A 20,011-nucleotide genomic window follows, 5' to 3' on the forward strand; every position below is an offset into this window, starting at 1 on the left:
TTCTCTAATTCGCAACCCCGTTGAGTGCTCAGGATATAGTAAGATGCATAAAGCCGTTTTCCACTGCTTTCCAGGCTACGCTTGCACACCGGGGCAACCCTCCTTGTAGTCCCTGGCCCCTCCCTCTAGTCCCTGGCCCCTCCCTCTAGTCCCTGGCCCCTCCCTCTAGTCCCTGGCTTGGGGAAGGAGGCGCCGCCCCCGTGCTCAGGCCCCAGGCAGGGCCTGGCCTTCTCGCAACAGGAAATGCCTAGGGCTTGGGCAATCTCCATACGCTGCAGCGCCACCGAGCTCGTCGCTTAATCCCCTGACCGGCGCTGGCCTGCCAAGCTCAGACAACAGCACCAGGCAGCACAAAGGCCCAGGGGCTGACGGACGGACGGGAGAGTCAGAGTTTCCCCTGCAGTTCGCATGGGTCTGTTTACACATTCTAGAGACAGAAGGGTTTTGCAATTCCCAGGAAGAGAAGGGAATCTTTGATGTGTCTTTTCATTTGGCCAAAAATGGATGGAGTAGAATCCCAGCCCCTCAGCAAGGCCACTAAGAAACTCGGCAGCACCGGAGGGTGGATTTTTACATCTCATTATATCATAAAGGCTCTTGAGAACTTCCTCCTACACTGCCCTTCAAGGATGGTAGCAGGGGGGGAGAAAACACCAGTATAGAAATCCTCAGTGTGAGCTGGCTTTCCTTTAGTAAACCAAACCAAAACAAAACAAAAACCTTGCTGTCCTCTATGGTTATTGGAGGATGGGACTGGATGAGCCCAATTGCTTTGGATGAGAAATCAGGGGTTTGTGGGGAATGAGAAGATGAGCAGAACAGAGTGGGGCCGAGTTACCAGCAAACTGCTACGATCCCCCATACCCCCGAGTGGTGGGAGTGGCCGGTGGTAAAGAAGAGGCCCTTTACTATTCCGTCAGGGGTTGTGGGCTGCACTATACTTTTGAACCTTCAGTAAAATTTGCTGCGCAGCTGGATGTGTGCCAGTGCTGCTAGATCGTGTCTAGCAAACCGAGAAGATGAGATAACGCGGAAGAAGCAAGGAGTAGGAGTCAGTGGTGCCTGGGAGAAACCGCAGGGATTGGGGAGGGAGGCTAGTTTCCCATCAAGGGAAGTTGTGTTTAAATCTGAAAGGATGTGGTGGCTCCAGACGTCCAGCTGGCTGGAGCTCGGGTAACAGAAATGGCAGCACATTCCTCAGAGGGTAGAGGCCCCTTCTGACCTGCATGTCCTCAGGCAGACCTGGGTGTGCAGGCACAGTCCTGCTGGAGGAAGGAACAGCTGTAGAGGATGAAGTCTCTGAACTCACTTGGTTAGCCTGTAATTGGATTAGCCCTGTGCTGTCCTCAGACCCTGAACTTTTCCCATCTTTCCCAATCATGCCAGGCTTTTGAGCAGCTCCGCGCTTCAACATGCAGGGCTCCACATACCTGGAAAGCCCTTCTCCCATTTCTTCTACCCATCCCTTCATGTTGTTTAAGTGTAACCTATTCTGCGAAGAACTCCCGGGTTCCCCAGAGAATGCAATACTCCCTCCTCATGTTTCCACAACTCCACCTTCCACTCACGCAACACATTTAACTGTTAGTTATTAAGCAAACCAGAGGGTAGAAGGAATTAATTTTCCAGATTCTGGGGCTGCCTCACTCCTGCATGTAGACTGTGCACGGGACAACTCCACAGACTTGATGTGAATAGTGCCCCCTGGAGTTGTGCATAGGGTGGCCCTCTCAGACTCAGTTGATAAGTTCTTTAACATTCCTGCTTCTCTGGTATCCATTTACTAGAAGAGCCACACGGCCAGTTTGACCCAAGAAGGCTCACAATTCCCATTTCACTGCAAGTTTCAATAGGAACTATCAATGAAAAGAAGCACATAACTGAAGGAGAATCAAGCCCAAGGCAGTAGCTTTAAATCAGCTTTTAAATTAATTTTAAATGTCATTGACCTGGAGCACATCTTAAATGTATAAGCTCAACAAGGGCCTTTTATTTGTCAGTTCTTTCACTAACTCAAGCAACTATCATTGAGTCCTCATCACCTGCCAGCACAGTGTTGTGTTTTGAGAAAAATAAAGAGAACTCAACTGTCGACAATATTGTTTACCTTTATAGAGGAGTGAGTTTTGTGAGAATGATGACATGAATTAAAGGACTAAGGCCACAGAAACTCCCAGGTCTGGGAGGCTCCGAAGGGCAGAACTTAAAGTAGAACTGGTAGGACTGTCTCATCTGGTCTTTGGGGAGAAGTCAGGGAGATCCCCTCAATGTCAGTCTTGGAGGCAAACTCCTAGGAGTGAATTGGCAAGTCAGAAAGATCCAGCAATACTTCTGTTTGTAAACACAAAAAATTCCGAAGGATTTAAGATTTCACCATTCTGAGCCGCATTTCACATGTCATGGCACCATGATATCTGTTTACGTAAACAAAGTGATTAAAGACAACACAAGGATTGTCCTGTATTCTTCAATAAAGAATAAAGTGCTTATTTTCCTAGCAGCAATGTTCTTTTTTTTTTTTTTATTTAAAGTATTAAAACATAGAATACTGAATTTTGGGCCTTTTCTAGGACTTCTGTTTGGAGTGTATGTGTGTGAATGTGTGTGTGAGTATGTGTGTATGTGTGTGTGTATATTTAATGGTCACTGGCAAGAAGATGCCCTGACAGTAGCTTGGCCCTTCATCCCTCCAGGGGAGGCTACTCTGGGTGTCTGTGTAGACATGAAGGATGCCAGGCCTGTTGCTATTAGGAGTTCAACCTATCTAGCCCTGTATAATTTTCCATAGCTCAGTTTTCCTATCTAAACATTTCTTGCCACAGAGAAATTGTTAGGATCAGTGAGCATAATAATAAATCTGAAAATAAGCTCATCCTTCAAAGCCAGGTGCCTATTGTTCACTGGATGGGCATCAATGCCTTCAATAGGCACCCCTCTCCCTTCAGATACAAAACACCAACCTATAGATGTCCACATATTCACATCCATTCTCACTCTCACCCACCCCCCAGTGCACATATACTAACCCATGATTAAAACAAGAAGACACATTCTTTTTTTGGAAGAGTTGGGGTCTTGCTCTGTTGCCCAGGCTAGAGTGCAGTGGCACGAACATGGCTCACTGCAGTTTCCAGCTTCTGGGCTTAAGCAGCCCTCCAGCCTCAGTCTCCCAAGTAGCTGGGACCACGTGTGTGACAGCCACCATGCCAAGCTAATTTTTATTTTTGTAGAGATGGGAGTCTCCCTATGTTGCCCAGGCTGGTCTCAAACTCCTGGTCCCAAGCAATCCTGCTTGAGCCTCCCAAGGTGCTGGGATTACAGGAGTGAGCCACCATACCAAGCTCCCAGATGCATTCTAAAGTTTCATGATGAGACATGGTGATGTGGGAGCATGAAAGAGAAGACAGGTGGGAAACATGGGGATGAGAGCTAAAGAGAATAGCTACACACTAGGGCCACAGACAGAGCACAGAAAATAAGTAGCCATCTTTACATCAGTCTTAAAAGGGGCTGTGTGCCCTGTCTGAGTGACAGGGTCAGAGAGGGGTGACACTGCCACTCAAGAAAGGGGCACCTGATGCTCCCAACAAGGAGCGGAGGCCTTGCTCTTGGTTACAGGAGCTACATCGTCTTCAGGGACGGGTGAGGAAAGACTGCTCTATGCTTCTTTTTCAGGTACAAGTTTGAATCCCAGTCCCATCACTTAATAACTGAAATCTTGGGGCAACTGGTATTTTAGTCTCATTATACCTCAGTTTTGCATCTGTAAGACAGGAGTTCATAATAGCACACTTTTGTTTCAGGGCTGCTGAATGATGAAATGAAATATACCACAAAAAGTGCTTCACATCACTGCCCAGATAGTCATAAATGCTCAATAAATGTCATCTTTAGTAATTAACCACTATTATTATTAATTTTTATACATTCACATGCAATATCCACCAGGAATCTCTGCCTTTCTTCCTGAGTAGGACTGATTAGGCCACTAACTTTATAAGCGTCCAGTTACACTCTCTCTCTCTCTTTTTTTTTTTTTTTTTGAGATAGAGTCACGCTCTGTTGCCCAGACTGGAGTGCAGTGGTGTGATCTTGACTCACTGCAACTTCTGCCTCCCAGGTTCAAGCAATTCTTCTGCCTCAGCCCCCTAATCAGCTGGGATTATAGGCATGTGCCACCACGCTCAGCTAATTTTTTGTATTTTTAGTAGAGACAGGGTTTTGCCATGTTGGCCAGGCTGGTCTCAAGTTATCTGCCCACCTCGGCCTCCCAAAGTGCTAAGCCACTACGCCTGGCCCAGTTATACACTCTCTTAAGGCAACTCTGGCAGAGAATGTCACACGTGCTATTAGCCCACAGGAGGTACTCATTCTAGAGTTGTTGAATAAATAAGATTTTTAAATATCAAAAAATGTTGGGGTTACTTACATACCTTTTACTTCTATCCTATTTGACTTCTCTAATGTCCCTCCAGTCAGATTCTAAGACCTTGGTTTGCTAGATGCTAAAAAGTACAATGTTTTATCTATTATTGCCTGCGTCTCCAGTTTGGGTAGTTTCTTGATTTATTTCTGACACGATATTTAGTTGATTAAGCCAGAGGGTTCCAAAAGGAAATGAAGGAGGGGAGGCGCTCTAGGCTCCAAGAAAGGAATGTTTTGTTTTTCATTGCAAATAAAATGTACTAGTCATCTGTCCAGCCCAGGTCTGGGCAAGGCAGTGTGATTAAGGAAGAAAATGGCAGGTGTTTCTGGAGCTATGCCTTTGATAGAGTAAGAAAGCACATGGGAAAGGAAGCATCTTCTCTTTCCAGCACATTTACTTCATGTGTAGGTCTGTGTGTGTCTGAGACATGGAGCTGCTTGGGGCTAAGCCATAACCCACTTTACATTCAGTCATGGGGCTTCCTGCTCTCTGTTGCCTTTCAAATATGCATGAAGTTGGGAACGATAGGATCTTTGGGAGCCTGTATAAGTGGCAGATGTTGGGAGAATATGGCATAGATTCCTGGGTGTAGCTTTTATTTTGATGGTATTTAATGAGACCGAAGTTTTGTTTCTGAAACAATACTATTTCAGAGAGGCCACAGGGCCTGCACCAGGTCCACTCCTCCTTCTGAGGGGAGCTATTCTCACCAGGGCCACAGGGCCTACTAGGAAGCTTCTCTTTGGCCAGATGTGACCCAAGGGCAGCAGTCTGTTGGCTGGCTGTGAGCTGTGACTGATGATCTATGGTCTGGAGTGAAAAGATGAGCTGGACCAAATATTTTCCCCTGTTGGGAACTGGAAGATGGAAACCGAGAGACTCAGGCTATAAGCACTGGGGGCAGACGGTGAAATGAAGATGGAAAATATCAGATAGAGTCAGGGGAGAGGGCTCTCTAGGAACCAGAGTTATGAGGGCAGAGAGGAGGCCAGTAAGAGAAGGCAGAAGGGAGTAAATTCCCAGAGAGAAGCAGAGCTGCTAGCAGTGAAATTGAAAGCCGGTGAGGGTGGTGTCTGGAGCTGCCTCAGTTATTTACTCAGCCACAGTCTACCTGAGTTCTTTCATCTTGGACTAGCTTTAACTGGTCTCTGTGTTTTGCAGGCTAATGAGGCAGATAAAAACTCAAATATGGTCATAAAATCCATGGAAGGTGATTACATGCAGAAGAAAACCATCACATGAAGTGCTCCATTACTGCATTCTCCCATGAACTGCCAGTTATTTGGAATAACTGGAGACTTAGGGAGGGATCCTCACTGGTGCCACTTGAGAAGACCCTTAACCCAGGAAATGTCCCTCTTAGTTGTTAAAATGGAGCGTCCTTGCTTTTACTGAGCTCTTCAAGTTTCAAGTAATTTCTCTTTGTACCCTCTTTATACAAGTGTGTCACTGTTGGTTACACAGAATCTCAGAAAGTAGTTCCTTTTTCTATTATGAATTTTTGTATTTTCTATTAAAAAGGTCACTGAGAGCTTATTATAAAGTTATCTTCATTCTCTAAGTTTAGCTATTTAAATAGTAGACATGCTCAGAATACGATACTTATAGAACTGATGAAAGTTTGCATAAATAATACTGAACGTCTTCATACATATGGCAGAGAGTGTTTGATGTCATATAGTTATCTATTGAGTGTTAGACACTGGAATTTGAATACAGGGAACTAGAGGAAAAGACTGTCTAGATTGAGACTATGATTTTCAGAGCATTGTATAAAATACTTTGCATGGACTATGTTAGGTTATCTGTTTCTGTGGGATTTCTTTCTTTCTTCTTCTTGTTCTTTTATTTTATTTTTCTGCCAAAATACATCAGGAACGAGATTAGGCAGACTAACTCACAGGGCCAACACACGTGCTAAAAAGTGCCTGATGCTAAAAAGTACAATGTTTAAATTTTTATTGCCTAGGTCTCCAGTTTGGGTAGTTTCTTGATTTACTTCTGACATCATATTGAATGATTATGTCAGAGTGTTTCAAAGGGAAATGAAGGAGGGGAGGGGGTCTAGGCTCCAGGAAGGGAATGTTTTGTTTCTCATCAGCAAATGAAATGTACTAGTCATCTGTCCAGCCCAGGTCTGGCCAAGTATAATGAACTGCAGGTGTTCACGTGAGTTATCCCTTTGATAGAGTGACAGGGGACAGGTGAGGAAGCTTCAGCCCAAAAACTCTTTTAAGCCTAACATAACCCTTTAGAATCAAGCATTCTGAGGTTGTCATTCTGTTTGGGAAATAAAGTCAGCTTTCTACAACTTTTATGAAACTGAAAAAACTCAACTACTTCTCTTCCTTGCTTTTGGCTATTCTTCCTAGATGGTTTTCTAGTTTGGGCTTTTTCACTTGGCTCCAAAATTGTGTTGCTGGGTCCTTCATCCTAAAAGTCCCCGCTGAGCTTGTACTGTGTGTGAAACCCTAGGCTAGATGTTGGATCTGGGGTAAGTCAGAGCCCAGTCTTACACCTACATCCCCAGGTGCACTTTGGCCACTATGGCTGCCACATCACCTTCTAAAGGCAAACGAAGAGCAGGAGCTGAAAGAAAGAGCCACAACCCCTCTAACTGAACACAGCAAGGGAGGGAATGTTCTTTGTCTCCGGGCAAACAAAGTGGTCCTAATAAGGGAGCTCCTTGCTCTATTTTATTTTGTATGTTCTGGAAGTCTAAGAGATAGCTGCACACAACAGAAACAAAGCCAACTGCAGTCGTGGAACTAGCCACGGTACTTTCTCTTGAAGGATTAAGAAAAGGTTTTTATGTATGTAAAGAAGGTTTTTTCTCCTTCTTTGCACAGCAATGTAATTTCCTCCCTTGATTTCTGGGCAGAAAGTTAGCATTCCAACAAGATGTGCTTTAATTGATTGCAGCTATTAAATCCCTTGGCTTACATGCATATGGTTCAGGATATAAGAGCCACATGGAAGTTTTAATTTAATCATTACTCTTTCTGTATGTAGGAAATTTGACAGAGGCATTGGAAAGGGAAGGGTGAGGAACTGGCACTTGATTTGCACACAACAGACCTTAGGGATTGAGGACAATAACTTGAAACCTTATCAACATATCTTTTGGTCTCATTGAGTGTTTAGATATGTAACCCTGGCTTCTGAATTGGTGGGTATTACTTCTAGAGACTCCAGCTGTACTGAGAGTGATCAGATTAGCTAAGCCACTTGATAGACACTCTTGCGTTTCTCATGATTAGCCTTTAATGCCTCCACTGTAATCTACCCCAGGCCACCCTTGCATCAGAACTGCTTACTGGCCAATTCAGTGGTAGAGTCCAAGAATTTTTTTCTTTAGATGATGAGGATTTGAGAGGAAGGCCAGGATATTAACATATCCCTCTCCAGCATATTTTCATTACTGCCTGGCAAATCTTTAGATAATATTGTTTTTAAATTAAATAAAAATGAAGTATTTGGCATCAGGCTATTCCTAGAGCCAATGATTGGAGAATGCAGCAAATTGTGCCTGATCTACACACATAAAGCATTAAGTCTCTGCAGGGAGAAGAGAATCTTAGGGTTTGTTTGAGAGGAAAAGTCAGTGTCTCAAAGCTGCAAATAACTGTATTGATAAAAACATTTGTTTACGTCTCAAATTTTATCTCTGCAGGGAGGAAAACCTCCAAAATCCACTGTCTTTTCTGGCAGTTTAGTTCAGTTTCTTGTTCACCCCGGTTAGGAAAGGCCAGAGACTTTCCTCCCTTCTGCTTCACAGGCAGGTATATTAAATTCTTTGGGCCTGACTTAGCTCTGCTCCGTAGAGGGCTAAGTGTCCAGCTGCCCAGCCAGCTCTCCACCCCACTCTGCCACCTGCCCATCCGCCGCTATCCTGCTGTGGTCACTTACCTCACTCTCCTCAGCAGGGGGTGGAGGGACCTCCTTGATAATCTGAAAAGGAAACAGAGAACAGGTCAGTGAAAAATCGCTGGCTACCTTCCTTCTAAGAGGCCTGTGGTCAGGAGGTATTGTGGTGGTGCTGCCATAATTACCATGGCAATGGCCCCAGCAAGTCGAACTTAATCAGTGCCATGAGGTGTCTTTCTGGACAGAGTAGCTCTGCTAGTTAGCATATGACTCAGGCTGAGGGTTCCAGTCAAAATTGCGTCTTTTGTGTTTTTATATAGAGAAATAAATGTTCCGCAGGTAACAGTTTCATTTCCTACCCCAGATAGCTATCATGCAAACTTATTCACTCATTTATTCACCTAGTCATTCACCTATCAGATTATTCATCCATCTATCCAACCATCTACACATTTAACAAAGAATTGTCACATGATGGAAGTTAAGACGGTGCTTTAGGGATGCATCAAGCGTGGACCCCACTCAGGCTGCTGGCAGTCCTTCGGCTGTCACTGGTCCTCACAGGTGCCTCTGCAGGGTGGATGTGCTGCTCAGGCAGACCGATTCCCAACAGAGGCAGCAAAGGAGTGTCCAGGGATTTCTTTTAGGGCACTGACACTTAGGGCACAGGGCACAAAGCTTTAACTAACAATGTTATAAGATTCTGACTGTCCCATCTTTGGGGCTGAAGAGAGACATGTGGAAACTCTGGATGGGCAAGTAATTGGGAGACCGTCTAACCCATGAGAGAATGATGACACATGGGATAAGGACGGGGCAGGGACAGCTGGGGCCAGTGAGCAGCCCCTCCTCCCTCTGACCCCAACTTGTACCCCTCTGTCATAAAAGGAAAGCCCTTACCGTTAAACGGATTTAGAGTTTCTTACATGGCATTTGGCAATTATCTACTATAATTCCACTCTGTCCCTTGGAGGGCTTCCTACTCTGACCCCAAACTTATTATCAGAAGTATGGGTCCTCTACTCAGTCCTTTTACTCAGAGGACTTCTGGAAAATGCGAAGCTCATTCCCTATCTCTTGATGCCTTAACACCAGGCGCTGACTTTGTAGATGGGTGTTCAGGCAGTGCCCACAGGACCCATTCTTTCTTCTTCCAGTTGGGGAGCCAGCCTCTGACTGCAGGCCAGGATGCTCAGCTGGCAGCAAGCACGTCTTTACCTCTCCCTACTCAGAACATGTCTCCTCTGGTTTGATGATTATTCTGGGACCTTGTTAGGGCTCCAATCCCCATGCTGTTACCCACCCTACCATTATCTATAATGTCATCTCTGCATGAGGAGGCAGGTTTCCCACTGCAGGTTCTGTTAACCTTAGCCAGTGTCCCAAGACTCCAGTCCTCTGAAAGTACAGTATTCAATTAATTGAAGAGGCAGAAGTGAAGGCCTCCAGGGGTTTCAAACTCTCATTTCATCTGCCTCCACTTCCTGGCTGCTGTGAGACGCCTAGTGAAGGTCTCTGGAAAATGCAAAGCCATGATTGTGCTCACCCACTCAACCCTGGCTCAGAGTTCCTTAAGGAAATCTCTGGGGAGGATTGCTACTGCCCAGGACTGATTTCCCATCATCCCAGAAGCAGTAAATTACTTTACAGCAGGAAATGTCTGGAAACTGGAGGGAGGGGTGAGGATCTGGGGACCAAGATCTGGAATGCATCTGTTCTCCTGGGGCAGGGGTAGGGAGGGGAGTGAGAGGGGGAACAGGATGTTTGGGAAGAGACAGATGTTGAGAGGGCAGCATATGTGGCAAGGCCCCTGGGTGTGAAGAGGTTTGGTGCTGAGTAGAGGGCTTTTGTCTACACGGTGCTATGAGCTAAGCACCGCATAGATGTTATCTGTGAATCCCAGACCTGCTTTCTCCTGACTGTCAGGATTTGACGAGTCCCTTAACCTGCCTGAGCTCCACTGTCTGAGCGATCATGTGTGTTAAGCATCTGGTAGCGAGTAGCTGCTCAGTAGATGCTGCATGCTATTAGTACTCTCCTTTCCCTTTCTTGTTGTCTGTGTCTCTTACCTTGATTACATCTTTCATACCCCTCCCCGATGCATATACTAAATGCCTTTGCATAGTGGCTTCCAGACATGCCAAGGGGCCAGCACTTCGTGAACTGAGTGAGATAGGAGGCTGGTGTTCTGACAGTGGCCAAGGGTTTTGGGGGAGTCAGTAGCAGTATGCCTGGCCACATGTGTGTCAGCTATGACACTGGCCAGGGAATGCGGTTCCAGGTGGCTCAACACTCAGACCAACCCATCAATATGGTTGCTGTTTAATTTAATGTATTAAGTATTAATTGAATATCTATTCTATATCCTGCAATGTGCCAGACCCTAAGGAACCCAAAACACAATGCTAAAATACATGACTTATTAAATATTGATACAGAGGGGCTGGTTTATGATCCAGATTTCACATTGATACTCTATAAGTTGGGCACCTGAGCTTCTGGAAAAAAATGCCACTCTGTTCAGGTAAACAGGAATTAAGTACCTCCAACCTGGTCTCATTGGCTGAGCATCTGGTTATGTTCAGCAGGAACGGGCAGGAAGTCTTCTCATTGCTTCAAGCCCATGCACCAGCAGCTTGCCCCTGGGGAGCAGGGTGCAGCTCACCACAGGATGGCAGGACAGCTTTTTAAAGTATGATCTAGATAGGCTAAGCTTGGAGTCAGGGATGAGAATTCCAAGCAGTGAAGTTGGATAGGCTGTCTGTGAGTGGGCCAAATCCTTGTGCCAAAACCAGCACATGGGCCACCCAAAGGAGTGCTCTGAGCACAGGGACATGTCAACTCTCTCAGACCACCCCATTCCCCTCAGGGCCAGAGTGTGTTGCCTGGAGGAGTAGCTTGGGCAAAAGCCTGCATTGCTCTGTAGCCTGCAGCACCAGGGCAACACGGCCACACACAGAGTCGCCTTAAAAATAGACATCTCTATGGTTGCTTCAGTACTTAAAACCAGTGCACCCCTGCTAATGGCTTCCCATGGCTTATAGGATAAAATGCAAACTGTTCCCATGTCCCACAAGGCCCACATGATGTGGGCCTCACTTCCCTCCCACTGCATCTCTCTCCTTCACTTTCTGTACTCCAGTCTCCTGGGCACCTTTCCGTTCCTTCCACATGCTCTGCTACTTCTCAAGTGCAGTATCTTCTGCCCAAATGCTCACTACTTCCTCCACCCTCAATCCACAGCCCTGCACATTCCCCAGTGAACACCTACTTATCAAACAGATCTCCAGTAAATGCACCTCCCCTGGGAATTTCACAGAAAGGACAAGGTCCTCTTTGTGGGCTCCCACCATGTTTGTTTTCTGTAGCACTTTGAATCATAATTGAAAGGCAAATTGCATAATTGTTTCCAACCAGCACGACTAGAAAGCCTCTATTTCCAACTAGAATGCAAGCTAGAATCAGCTTCCAAGCTCAGGCTCGGTTTGGCCCACTCTCCTTTTTTCAGGTTATGTGAGCATCCTCTTGGTTTACGGGTAGGCTCTTTTGCACCTTCCTCGTTAAGAGGGACAAAGAAGATGGATAAGGTTGAAAGATCATTAATAAAATATTTTAAACAAAAATTCTCCAATTAACATAAGCATAACATAGAAGAACTGGTAGTATGGGAGTAAATCTGAGAACATTTTTCATATTTCTACTCTGCAGGCCAGCACCACTTCCCCACTTACTACCACCTTTAGACTGGGTATTTTAGAGAAGCAGAAAGTGACCATTTGCCTCCTTGGGATAGCTGCCCTAGAGTCCCTTTTGCACTAAGAGTTGGACTGGTGAGATAAAGGGGATGGGAAAAATGAGATGGAATATGAAACTCCTGAATTCTATTGGTGTTTCTCTGATATCTGAGAATTTCTTGAAACTGCTGTGTGTTGGGAGATGCATCTCCTCTCCTCTCTTACCAGTGACGTTAATTCTGACTTTATCCATCTCTGTTCAGGCTGATACGAGGTAGGGCCAGATTTGATGATGATCATTGCATAGATAAAGGAAAGTCAGAAAAGACCAGGTAGAATCTGATCAAATTGAAATGTTATTGACAGCTTCTCATTGAGTCAAATAAATTCCAGTTCTTATGTGCACCCCTGAGTTTGGCTGTTGGAAATGGTAATGATGGAAGATGTGGAGATGCAGTCAGCATAGTACGAATATGGTAGAAAGATCACGTGTGCCCAGGGCCTGTTTGACGCCTGGGAAGTTGCACTATTTTGGTTTTATGAATTAAGTTCAACCATTTGGGTCTCTATAAAGTTCTCTCTAACAATTCATTTTATTTTTATAAATGGTCTTGTAAATTGATTTTATAAATTGTTAAGGTGAAATAAAGCACCTGATGAGTTTATTTTGCTTTTCTTTTTTCTCTAGAAGTATTGAAGTTTGATTCCTAATGTGTAGGCTTTGATCCTTGCTGCTGTGTTTGCCACTTGCTAACTCTACTGTTACAGTCTTGTGCAGTGGAACACAGGATGCTATCATTCCAGTTTTCAACATGGGCACCTTTCCTACCTCCCAGATGATGGCTGTGCTGGCTCACTAGACATTCCATTTGAAGCTGCAAATCAGGCCCACATGCTGGTCTAGCAGCAAAAGGATGCCAGGCCTAGTGATTCCTCGTGGCCCCCTGTTTTGCCTCTGTCACCTTGTTGAGAAATCCTCCACCACAGCTTCACATCTCTCCTCCTCATCTTTCTTGTCTACTCACACTATGACAGGGACTGGTTAATAGGGTAAGCTGTACAGACAGGCTTATTGTCGACAAATGCTCATGTCATGGATGAGAAGTGGAACAAAACAGGGGACTGGTTTTTGGTCCTTTTCTTCTTAAGTTGTATTTTGTGTCTCAGTGTCCTTTTTGCATGAGCTGAATGCAGGGCACTTCCTGCAAGTCCTCTGTGCTGAAAGGCTGGTCTCTTGCTGCAAAGGAGCCACTTCCTTGACACACAGACATCTCTGCTGTCTAGACAAAGTCCAAGAGAGCAGCTTCAGATAATTCCTTTATTAACAAAATGAAGCCCTTGTCCTCTAATTTTAATTAGCTCAGTGGTTTCAAACTTTACTGAGTATCAGAATCACCTGGAGGGCTTCTTAACACACAGCTTTCTGGGGTACACCCCTGAGTTCCTCATTAGTGGGTATGGGGAGGGGCACCTGTGTTTCTGACAAGGTACCTGCTGGTCTAGCGACCGCACTTTGAGAACGATGAATTAGCTTATTTCTAGGAGCCCCATACCTCTATTAGATGCGTAGGGGCTATGTTTAGCTTCAAGTTAGACATTCCCATGAGTGCTCTGTTGACACTTGCTTATAACTAATTAGAAATACCAGCATCGAAGCTGTTTCATTCCAAAAATTATGGTGTCCCTGCTCCATTGTCAGGAACTCTGGGCTCTCCATTGCCTCCCCTGTCCTGTGTGGGGGAAGACATAGAATTATTTCTGGAGTAAATTTTCAGCTCTGCATGCAGGTACTCCTTGGCTTCCACTGATGTGAATTTGTGGTTATCTGCATACAAGGCTGGCATGGCCTGGATTTCTGGATCCAGCCCTGAAACAGTCCCAGCCAGATGGCTCCCTGGGAGTTAGGGACATGGATCTTATCGCTCTCTGTCTGCACTGTTAGCAATAAACTCACTGAACTGTGTTTGTTCCTCTGTCTTCTGCACTGGGCTCTAAGCTCTTGAAGACATGGGCATACTTATCTCCTGACACACAGTTCAGTGTTTGTTACTTGGCCACTATTTCTGGAATAAATGAGTGTGTGTTCCTGAAAAGGGAGGGATAAAGGAAGCATTTCTGATTATAATAAACTTCCTTGCCTCTCAAATAAGCACTTAATACGTGTTACAAGATTCAATTCTGGTCTCTTCACCCTCCGTATAAATGTTTCTTCAGTAGTTAAGCTGCTGAAAGTCCCAACTGCCAAGAGTGGGTTGTGAAGCTTGGATGCACTGCATCATGGGAATCTAATCAGAGTCATGGATTGGCCTTATGGTTAATTATGCCACCTTATTAGATACCACCTATACCCCTTTGCATCCCCTAACCCAGGCTTCCATGTAAATTCACTTGCCATGTGATTACAGACTCCATTTTCCAGTTTTGTATCCCAAATTCGTTTCTAAGAAGACTTTCTGAAAATTTGAAAACTACATGCACAGTCTGTTTTGTTCCAACATAGATATGTAACATGGGACTGTTCATATGTGGTAGGTAAACCGCGCAATAAAATCACTAAACTGCAAAACTGTGCTAGCTTAAAATCTGGTTTTCACAAAGTAAAGGGGAAGGTAAGGTCTATTTTTAGTCTTTTTTTCTTCATAGTAAACTTCACATAATGTTAACCACTAGACATTTAAAAGTGTGAGGTGACAGTATTTGGCGCCACTGAGTAACATCAGATGAATGTGAAAATGCTGCACAGCCGCCAGTAGGGACCTGGGGAGGAATATGCAGAAACCAGGCATACCTCATTTGCTTGCTCACTTAGGTGTGTCCTTGTGCAAGTCCAGCATGTATGGCATTCTGGAATGCGTGTACTTTTCCTCATAAAAACCTTTTACATAGCATTGTCAATAGGAGTGTGTGTCCTGGTTCAAAAAATGCAGGGGTTGAATGAGGGAGGAAAGCCTTCAGCCTGTGCAGGAGATGTTTGTAAAGAGATAAGAGAAGATGAGATACTGTGAGAGCAAGGGGCATAAAGAAACCCAAATGAGCTTCCTCAGAGACCATGCTGAAAAACCAGATAAAGGAGAACGGAACTCACAGGAGCCACCATTTGCTTAAGAGGGGATTAGAGGAATGTGTGATGGAGTGAAGAAAAGGCAGTAATGCCGAGAGCGGCAGAATAGTACTTTCATGGTTTTCGGTCTTATTTGAAACCACACAAATCACTTTTTTTTTTTTTAAATGAAAAGAGGAACCTGGCAACACAACAAAAGCTGAAATTCTATTTTAAGCCAGTGCAGAAGGAATAACACGACACTGAGTCATAGCCATCCTCCTTTGTGTTGTGACACTTCACCCTAAGAATGTCCTTCCTTCCATCTCGTCTCTGTAGCTCAAAGCCACAGTGCTATATCAGACTCACGTCCACTAAGAAACTTCACCTGTTTATTTTAAAAAATCAAGGTAAAGAGCCATATTTACTGAAGTATCTTTTATTAAGAATTTAAGGTATTTAAAACGGTGGCATTTTTATTGAGTTGACTATTCTTTTTTAGCATTAGGTTGGCGCAAAAGTAATTGTGGTTTTGTCATTCCTTTCAATGACAAAAACTGCAATTACTTTTGTGCCAACCTAATATATTATCTTGTAAGATGGCACAGTTTTGAACGTTCTGCTCTGGATCCATTTCCCCCATTAGTCCTATTATTTTCATGGGCCAAAATTTAATAATGCAAGTCATATCTTCAGGAACACACTTCATGTTATAGGAGAAGTGGTGATACACAGAGAATTTTCAGTGTATCTGCTATTTAACAATTATTGTTAACTTTGGACAGAGCAAAGGGAATAGTGCTGACAGGGACTGACTTCCTCATCCTTTTTCTGGTCTTTTGTGCTTTCCATGTGTATCATAAAATCCCAAGGGCCCAAGTAATAAATAATATTCCTTGGGTTTTTGGTAATTTGGGATTGTGAGCTCATGTGTAGTAGGCATTTACCTATGGGAATTCTATGAGGCCTGGGTTGAGGGATGAACCTGCCAGAGGTTTCGAGTTTCCTCTTGCAGATCCCTAAGCATTTCCAAACTTTTTCTTAGCTTGCAATTTACAAAACCTGAAGTAGTGTAAGTTTGAACTCTAGACCTCTGAGAGGTTATGAATTCTTAGGGACACAAACATACATATCCACATCAAACCCATAGCCCATCTTTCACTCAAGGCTGTAGGCAGCTTTAGGCAGAAGACTCAATTTCTTTTTTTTTTGAGACGGAGTCTCGCTCTGTCGCCCAGGCTGGAGTGCAGTGGCCGGATCTCAGCTCACTGCAAGCTCCGCCTCCTGGGTTTACGCCATTCTCCTGCCTCAGCCTCCTGAGTAGCTGGGACTACAGGCGCCTGCCACCTCACCCGGCTAGTTTTTTGTATTTTTTAATAGAGACGGGGTTTCACCATGTTAGCCAGGATGGTCTCGATCTCCTGACCTCGTGATCTGCCCGCCTCGGCCTCCCAAAGTGCTGGGATTACAGGCTTGAGCCACCGCACCCGGCCAGAAGACTCAATTTCAACTCCCAAACTTTTATGGGCCCATGAAAGGCTATTAAGCCAAACATCTAGGTTACTGAGATAAAAAACCTCAGGCAGGAAGCCACTGCTTTAGGGTCAGCTGACCATCTGATTTCCAGATCTTGCTTTATTTGGGCCCTGGAAATGTCTCCTATTTTCTCACGAGCCTGGCTATGCATTTAAAGCAACTTCTATTATATTTTATCCAGGAATTTTTGTTTTTGTTTTTGTTTTGCTGTGGAGTCTGCTGCATAGTCAGTCAATAGTAATGGATTTCTTTTTTTTCACAAATGATGACTTCCTGCATGCTCAGAGGTTAGCTCAAATAAATGTGCCTGTATTTAGATGACAAAGGTCTTTTTTGAAGCCTTTGATTTAAAACATTGTATGTCCTGGGGGACTTCTGGGTGACCTCTTTAAGCCAACTCAACTGCTGCCCCCCTGGGCCTTTTAAATTCTGCATGAGAAGCCATCAGAACAGAGTTATGTTTAGAAGAAATGCCAATTCAGATCTGAAAAGCCACCTAACAAGGGTTTTAATATCACAGCTAGAAGGGGATGCTTGCTCTGACCCTTTTTACATTCTAGCCTTTTGTTCTGGCTCCCAAACCTTGTAAGTATTCTTTTAATTGAAATCAAGAAACCAAGGGAAACTAGGCATCTTGATATGAAAAACATCCAGGAGAGATGAGATGCTAGTCAATGGCGGATAAAGGAATCTTTCCACTGTACAGACAGCATCAATTGAATAGAGACCTCATGACTGACTGAGGTGGGTTAATGCTGGCCAAGGAATGCCTGAATCCAGTAATTTTGTACTGTAAAAGTTTAGTAAAGGATGGTACCAAGGGTGTTAATTTGGAATGTGGTACTAGAAATTTTCAAAGAAATAAGGTCAACTTTTTTCTTCTCCAATTTGGAACTCAAATTTCAAATGAATTTTGGTCTCTCATCTCATCTCCCTTAAGACTGAGACTATTTAAAAGGCCTAATTCATCACTATCTAAAGTGAGAGTTGCAGCAGGGACTTTACCATTAGTCGATAGGGCCTAAGGGACTCACATGGTAATGTGAGAGAATGGCTTTGTGCATATTCTCCATCAGATGATATGCCAGTGTCACTGCAAAACTCTGTGAAGTGAAACAGCAAAATAAATCCATGAATTCAGATTCCCTGAGGCTTGGAGGAGGAACCTCTGGTCCTTGCCTGGGTTACGGGAAAGCTGATTTTAAACACTAGCAGTGTCAGCAGGATCTGAACAGGGCACAGAGGCAACAAGGGTGACTTGATGATGTTCACAAGATGTCCGAGCTTATTGATATTGACATAGCCTCCAGGGAGGGCAGGAAAGAGGCTGCACCTTAGGATCCAGGAACCTGCTCTTTTAGCTGCTTCAGCATCCTCTAGGACTGTGTTTCTCAAATAGTATTTGGCAGAATACTAGTGTCCTTCCAGATGTCAGTATGTTAATAGGTGTTTGGGAGGGTACAGGTAGTGACAGGCCAAGGAAGAGTTCTAGGGTCAAAATAAATTTGAAGAGTCACATACAAATTATGCTATTAATGACTCTGAGAAGTCTCGCAGTAAAGACAGTGATTCAACTTAGTTTAAGGATGTCTTTCAAACTCACTGTCTAAATACCTCTTGTTCTGAAGTGCACCTATTCGTACTTGCAGGGTATGATTGCCCTGATACAGTTTGGAAATGCTACCCCTGAGTACTTGTATCATATAAAAAGTCCTCAGGTGGTTTCAATATATAACCAGTTTGAGAACCACAGACCAGGGAATCTTGAAAGGGAGAAACAGATTCACTTAGAGAAGGTACGAATATGAAGAAGCAGCCTTAGAGACAATATGGTTCCAATTTTCTAGTTTTTCACATGGGGGAAATTAAGGTTAAAGGACTGGACTAATCCTTTAACTGGTAGAGGAAGATGGGGCATTGAAACCCGGTCGACTTTAACAGCAACTCGCCTCTTTCCATTTCACCGGCAGGCATAAGCATGGTGGTTGGGGGTTATCAGGCAGTCCACAAAGGATGAGGGAAGCCAGAGATGAGAAAAAAATGGGTGTGTAAGGTGTGTGGTGTACCTGCCCCCCAGAGGTGAGGGCAAGTCATGGCAGAGCTCTGTGTGCTAATGAGAAATAACCTTGTCAGCTGTAGCGTGAGGCATGTCCAGATGGGAATGGGTGGAGGCTGGAACACGATCAAGAAAGCACAATCAGTATTAGGCCCAAGATGCCTGCATCAGAAGTTGCTTGTCTCAGTTGTGTTTTTATTAAACCAAAATCCTTTTGGTGATGTTAGGCCTGGGTTGTCTGGCCCTACAAATTAAATGTTATTCTTAATGGTGTGAAGAGCATTATTTTAATGCTTTATTTTTATTTCCATTTAAGGCATATCAAGTTCTTGATTAATTTTCGTCCTTTGCAATTTGTCATTGGAGATGTCCAGTGGGCTTATTTGTTGAACTATCCTTGAAATTCAATTAAGTGAATTAAACATGATCTGTTACATAATTCTTTAAAAGCTGTTCTTAAGATACCAACAAGGTCACTGAAAACAAGACAGGGGGAACATAATTTTGTTTATATAGAAAGAAATTCTGAATGCATGGACATGAGCCTCTGCCAATACAATGAAAAAAATTGCCGTTATTTGAACAGAAATACAGTGATTTGATTTGACCTAAATAGTGTGGTGGTTTAACTAGCTGGATTGCAGAAAAATTGCAGCTTTAAAAGCAAGATATTTTTTCTTTTTGATTGTAGTTAAAAGCACTTAATATAAAACTTATTATCTTAATTATTTTTAAGTGTACAGTTTAGTAGTATTACATATATTCACATAATTATGCAACTAATTTCCAGAACTTTATTTCTTTAAATAGAGACACTGTCTCACCATGTTGCCTAGGCTAGTCTCAAACTCTAGGGCTCCAGTGATCCTCCTGCCTCGGCACTTCCACAGTGTTGGGATTATAGGTGTGAGTCACTGTGCCCTGCCCAGAACTTTTTCATTTTGCAAAATATGCTAAGATCTTTTCACTTGGGGTTTCTCATATACCATTAACCTCCCAATAAAATAGACATATTTCTAGGATTTTATTTAAGAAACTGATTTAAATGTCCTTTGTTATATAATATTAGAGACATATAAAATATTGCATATAACGTACATGTAAGTCATGAAACAGAATAATACAAACCCCCATGAAACAACCACTCATTACAGTTCCATAGGTCTGTGGGCTCCTTCTGTATCTAACACTCTTCCCCTAAGAAGACTTAGCTTTTTAGTTTGATTTGGAAAATACACAAATTATAATATGTACTAGGCACTGTACTCTATTTTGGGATTAGTTTCTGTGACTAGTTTCTCCTTGCCATGGAGGAGTTCATGGTACAGATTCTCCTTGATGTATGATGGGAC

General features: G+C 43.8%; 1 protein-coding gene across 2 annotated transcripts in view; it reads right to left on the reverse strand.

The window, feature by feature from the left end:
- Positions 1–20,011, reverse strand: part of ANTXR1 (anthrax toxin receptor 1) — a 179,812-nt gene that overhangs the window by 14,891 nt on the left and 144,910 nt on the right. The window contains exons 14-15 of one of the 2 annotated variants that reach the window (XM_011945261.1): positions 8,336–8,377; positions 6,093–6,284 (exon numbers count right to left, since the gene is read on the reverse strand). In XM_011945261.1, coding sequence (XP_011800651.1) covers positions 6,228–6,284; positions 8,336–8,377 — 99 coding nt within the window. In that variant the 3' untranslated portion in view covers positions 6,093–6,227. Of the gene's footprint in view, positions 1–6,092; positions 6,285–8,335; positions 8,378–20,011 lie in introns of those variants that run through there. The other variant, XM_011945260.1, reaches the window with a different exon arrangement.

This window comes from Colobus angolensis, unplaced genomic scaffold (assembly GCF_000951035.1).
Source record: "Colobus angolensis palliatus isolate OR3802 unplaced genomic scaffold, Cang.pa_1.0 Scaffold24, whole genome shotgun sequence".
Taxonomy (NCBI): Eukaryota; Metazoa; Chordata; class Mammalia; order Primates; family Cercopithecidae; genus Colobus; species Colobus angolensis.